Raw genomic sequence first — 5,864 nt, forward strand, 5'->3', positions numbered from 1 at the left:
TTTTTCCATGTAACGGTTGTTACTGTTAACGAATAGGTAGCATATGTATAATTTACCCATTACTTTATAATTCCTTGGCTGACTGCAATAATCGAGTAAATTTTATCTGGTTTGCATAGATTATATTTACCACTCTCCAAAATCACTTCTTACAGTGTACACACACACACACACACACACACACACACACACAACTGAAGCAAATAAACAGTCAAGGGCACTTGAGGTATAGCAGGTAAACATGAGATAAGCAGAATATACAATAAACTAATAGCTGTTAAGGTGAGGTAGTGCGAAATAGTGCAAATGAGCGAGGTAAAGTGAAATGTGCAGTCACTGAGTTCAGTGTGTTAATGAACGTTGAGTGTGTGTGTGTGTGTGTGTGTGTGTGTGTGTTGGGAGGGGGGGAACTGTGAGGGTGACATGCCAGATGCTGAAGGGGGGGCAGGGGGGTGTGCGGGCAGAATCTGTGGCAGGGGGCAGAGGGGGGGGAGGGGCAGAACAGGGAGGGAGTTGAGCCTCCTGACCGCCTGGTGAAAGAAACTGTTCTTGAGCCTGCTGGTTTTGGCCCGGAGACTCCGCAGTCTCCTCCCCGACGGCAGCAGGCTGAAGAGGCTGTGAGATGGGTGGGTGGGGTCACCTGCAATCCTGATGGCTTTGCGGGTGAGGCGGGAGTTATAAATATCCATTAGAGAAGAGAGAGAGACACCAATGATCCTCTCAGCTGCTCTCACGATGCGCTGCAGAGTCTTGCAGCAGGACACGGTGCAGGCGCCGTACCACACGGTGATGCAGCTGCTCAGGATGTTCTCGATGGTGCCTCTGTAGAAAGTGTGCATGATGGGGGGGCTGGGACTCTTGCTCTCCTCAGTTTGCGGAGGAAGTACAGACGCTGTTGGGCTTTTTTGGCCAGTGATGCGGTGTTGTTGTTCCAGGACAGGTCTTCAGAGATGTGCACACCCAGAAACTTGGTGCTGCTCACCCTCTGCTTAACATAATCAAGTGCGCATGCGCAATGGCGAAGTCATTTTAGGCACCCTAGTGACATCTCTTTGATGTCTCGCGCCCCCGTCTTTGCCGTTTGTCCACCGCACGCGCCGCGCCACACTTTATTTATTACTTATTAACACATTATTTATTACACATTATTTATTTGTTCTCAGTGTTCATACTTCCGTGGTCACGTGATGCAGTTAGGCAAGCGTTATAAAAGGACTCAGCGGCTTCATTTACTGATCAAACACAATCCCGAGCCGTGGCGCGCGCTCTCCGGGATCCCTTTGATCTTTGAGCACATGGCGCTCTGTGGCACGTGGCCTTTTTCTCACGCTTCCCTCGAGCGCGTGTATGATGTGTGTTTATGCAGCACGCGCCACCGACACGTCGCGGTGTAAAGGAAGCGCGTTCTCCCGCCTCGCGCGCGCAGGAGGAAACCCCTTTGATCGTGAAAGGTGCGAATCTGCGGCGCGTGCGTCAACAAAACCGTGATAAAGAGAATAAAAAAGTGCTTTTGTCACAAGAACAGACGACAAGAGAAGAGAAGCACAAGGTGTGTTTATTTCTGCGTCATTATTTACAGATTTATCACTGTTTCCTAAAGAATAAAGAAAAGAAAACTGAAAAAAAAACTAGAATGAGGTAAATAAATTAAAAAAAAATGTGCAAAAATAGATAAATATCATCAAAGCAGTACCAGAAGTGATACACAGTACAGATCAGTGGAGAAAAGTCATTCATCATTTACACTATATACACATTTAACCCCTTAAACTCTTAAAATCTTCTCCTTCTCTCGAAAGCATGTGAGTTATTTATAATGGAACAGTGATGAGGTTTAAGGATTTAATAAAAACTAAAACATGGCCACAAAATATTTACTGAGCACCAAATAAATATCTTCTTTATCAGCCATGCCATCTTCAAATGAACTGATATTACACAACCCCAATAACTGTACACCAAGTCCGCGCGCGCGCGCGTGTGTGTGTTTGAGTCTCTCAAGGCCATGGCCTCCACACACACTGTCTGCCAGCTGCCTGTGGGCTCATGGCGGGCCGTGACGTGCTGGCCATGTTCTGGTTGTGGTGACGCTGGATGGTGTGATGATGTGTGTATCGCAGTGGGATCCTGTACGGGTGTGAGTGTGAGAGTGTGTGTCTCCTCAAACACAGCAGTCCTTGCATGACATGACTGTGCCTCAGGCTTCTGACCCTGGGCCGGTGTGGATGGCTCAGGCACCGATACAAGGATGAGGACATGGAGTCGTGCAGGCCTCGCGCCTCACTCTCCTCCTGCAGGAAGCGAGTTGCTTTCTGTAAACATGCCGAGAACCCATCCAGGAACTGAAGACCTTCTGATGAGGGCTGGTCTCCTGGTCTGGATTTTTTGGCCTCAATGATGCAGTTCTGCAGGAAGAGAACCGTCTGTTCCAGGATCTCGGCTTTTTCCACTCGCCTCCGAGACGCAGCCTGGAATGTGAAATGAGGTATAGACGAGGTTACACACACACACACACACACACACACACACACACACACACAGTCAGGAGATCAGGTTTATGTGTCTCTCACCTGCTGCTCAGGACCTTGCAGGAGTAAAATCCGCAGGTTCTCCAGGCTGCGGTTCATTCGTTCTCGTCTTCGACGCTCAATCTGAGGCTTCAGCAGCTGTAAGGAACAGAGCCGAGAACATCAGAGAAGGTGCTGCTAAACCTTCTGTGTTCTCTGTTTGTACACTGTCAGAAAGGAAACCTCCTCATGTGTCATCGCTCAGGTCAGAGGACTCTGAGAGAAGATCTTATGGACATTATGATCCAGTTATGGACTGTTTAGCATTTTTTTTCACTGTAGGTCACTAAATCCACATTTCACTACAGATGGAGGACACACATGAAAGGGACAAAGAACAGTACAGTTCACTACTGAGAGTGTGTTGTTGTAGTAAATTGTCTTTGCTTTTTTCCAAAGCACTGCTGAGTAAAGAGAACGAGAACGAGTTACTGACCTTTTTGTCCAGTTTCAGTCTCTCCGCCTCCTCAAACTTGTTCATTGTCGCCGTGTCCCAGAACTGACTCTTCATAAAGACTCAAAATCATCAGATAAAGTCCAGAAGAAGTTGAAGTTCTCGAGTCCCCACGTTTGCATGCTGAGGTGAAGCCCAGCTCAGGTATTTCTAGCCATTCAAACTGGCGGCGTCACTAAACCGCGCCCACATCCCAACTCTGACTAATCAGTGGCTTGTATGCTAATTCATGCTTTTATTCGCCACGTGATTGGTCAGTGATAAACAGCGCAGTGACAGAACAGACAGTAAAATCACAGACCAGCACAGAGCCAGTGAGAGTGAATTAAATAAACCAGCAGCATGGAGTTCAATTAAACCCGAATAATATTCTGGATAAATATGCTGAAAAGTTTATAGTACAGTAAAATGTGAGTTTAAAAATGTAATTAAATAATCAATGTATTTATTTTTGTTGTTTGTCTTTTTTATTTATTTCATTGCAGAATTTTTAGAGAGAACTCTTTAATGCACGACGGATTCAAATATAACATTAACAAATTTAAACCCTGGTTATTGTTTTTATCTCTAGTTATGAATTAAACCAGTTAATAAAAGGTGCAGCTCATTAATATTTAATAAAGATTAGAGTATGATGTAACAGTTGGGTGGAGTTTAGTGGCTTTTATTTAATGTCGCATTCACACACTGACTCCTGATTCTGGAACAGAACCGGTCTAATGGACCTCTCAGTTCGGTTTGTTTCTCGGCACGCGCTCTCCTCCACCTCGACTTCCCTGGGCATGTGGTCGGGGTGTGTGTGCTGTTTTTGTTCATAAAAAACCTTTTCACGTCTTCACTGAGACAAAGAAAAATGTATAAAAGAGACACACTCCAGTATTTAAGTTGCTTTTCTGCATTTCAGTCTCCGCCCAGTTTACATCCTCAATGTCTTCATTCTGAACTTCATTCTGATCACATCAGGGTCTCGTGCAAACTTCACAAGATTACAGAAATCTAGAGCTTCACTTCCGGTAATGGGGGGGGACACACACACACACACACACACAAAACCACAGCTTTAAGCTTTAATCTAAATTCCCTGCACCGGAAATGATCAGCTTGTGGAATGGATTTATTGACGTTCTTTAATTTCATCTGGCTGCTGTTGGAGGTGATGTGGTGGGAATTAAACTCAGAATAAATACAACACCCCTCTCTCTCTCACACACACACACACACACACACACACACACCCTGCTTTTTTACCCGTCAGGATTTGCGCATCATTAAGAAGAAGAAACCTTTATTTGTCACATGCACACTTCAAGCACACTGAAATTCATCCTCTGCATTTAACCCATCTGAAGCAGTGAACACACGCGCACACACTCAGAGCAGTGGGCAGCCACACCAGAGCGCCCGGGGAGCAGTCAGGGAGCAGTCAGGGGTTCGGTACCTCGCTCAAGGCCGCCCCATGTTAACCTAACTGCATGTCTTTGGATTGTGGAGGAAACCGGAGCACCCGGAGGAAACCCACGCAGACACAGGGAGAACATGTAAACTCCACACAGAAAGGCCTTCACCGGCCGCTGGGCTCGAACCCGGAGCCTTCTCGCTGTGAGGCGACCGTGCTAACCACTACACCGTGCTGCCCACAAAACAAGGACACCATTCCTGGAGATACTGCAATACCAGGTTGATGCATGGAACAGAAAGAGCAAGCCCTTATTCCAGCTCCCTGTTCTAAAAATCTGTTTAATATAACGTCCTCATTTAGAGAACATATCAGATATTGAACTGATAAGAACAGATACGACACTTGATCTTAGCCAAAAGGCCGAGAAGCGATCCCGAGCATTCCCACGTTCACACACTGTCTCAGAACAGACAAAAAATATATAGTCAGGTTTGTTTAATGAATCTAAACCCACCTGTAGCTGTATGCACACGTTTACATGCCAACAGAACACGGGTCAGGACTGGAGCCGTTTATGATTTTAAGTCTCTTTAGTGACACCTGCTGGCAGCAGAATGACTCTGTGCCCTTGGAGCGGTACACAAAGGGTTAAAAGAGTCACCTGTGCTAATTAGAAAAGTTTGGGGAAAACACAAGAAACTGATTTAGGACACGCCTGAGGCTGGAATGTTTGGAATGTGTTGAGACTCCAGCAGGTACAGGGTGTTTAAATGGATTGATAGACTGGCGGATTTACTGTATACACCAGTTTAAACACATACCTCTTTTCTTTGTTATTAGTCGTGAAAGGTTTTTATTTTTGCCACGTTTACTTTAAAACATTCAGTGGAGTAAAACTTTGGAATCTGCTGAGACCCCTGAGGCGTCTACAGGAAGTGACTGATTGGAAAGCACTACAGGGACTTTATCTCTGGAGCTGATATTAATGCTGATGGTTAGAGGGGTTTTTTTTTGTTTGCTTTACAAAGCAGAACAGCGTGTGTGTGTGTGTGTGTGTGTAAACGGTCTCTTCCCCTCCCCCTTTTTCAATAGTCATCAACAAGGCACGTTCAAAGTCCTTTATATGTTCCTACAATTAAACTGTGAATAAACAACTACATTTTTAACACTTTTTTTTATTGATTTTTTTTCTTGATATAAGGTCTAATACTCCGAAAGTAGGCTACGAAGAGACACTGCGCGTGCTCACACCTCTGTGTTCACCGGGGGCGCGTGCCGGGTGCACTTCAATCGGCACCGAGGTGTCGGGAGTCCACGCGCCCACCGGCTTCTAATGTGAATGAATGTGTGCGAAGCTGCATGAGTATTATTTTATACATATGTATTACGCTGCGGTGTTGTAGATTCCTTCAGGAGTTTATAAGGACTCAGCAACAAAATGCGT

The 5,864-nt window shown here is 45.6% G+C and overlaps 1 protein-coding gene and 1 non-coding gene across 2 annotated transcripts; both read right to left on the reverse strand.

Moving 5' to 3' along the window:
• Nucleotides 1–1,933: 1,933 nt before the first annotated feature.
• On the reverse strand, nt 1,934–3,104 carry her7 (hairy and enhancer of split related-7). The gene is made up of 3 exons (XM_060912596.1): nt 3,004–3,104; nt 2,571–2,666; nt 1,934–2,468 (listed from the first exon to the last, which is right to left on the reverse strand). Exons 1-3 carry the CDS (start codon nt 3,076–3,078, stop codon nt 1,998–2,000), a joined length of 642 nt encoding a protein of 213 aa, XP_060768579.1. The 5' UTR covers nt 3,079–3,104; the 3' UTR covers nt 1,934–1,997.
• A 1,557-nt stretch (nt 3,105–4,661) lies between these two features.
• On the reverse strand, nt 4,662–4,852 carry LOC132876181 (U2 spliceosomal RNA). The gene has a single exon (XR_009651918.1). It is a non-coding gene; the product is annotated as a U2 spliceosomal RNA (small nuclear RNA).
• Between the last annotated feature and the right edge of the window lie 1,012 nt (nt 4,853–5,864).

Source organism: Neoarius graeffei, chromosome 28, assembly GCF_027579695.1.
Source record: "Neoarius graeffei isolate fNeoGra1 chromosome 28, fNeoGra1.pri, whole genome shotgun sequence".
NCBI classification, from domain to species: domain Eukaryota; kingdom Metazoa; phylum Chordata; class Actinopteri; order Siluriformes; family Ariidae; genus Neoarius; species Neoarius graeffei.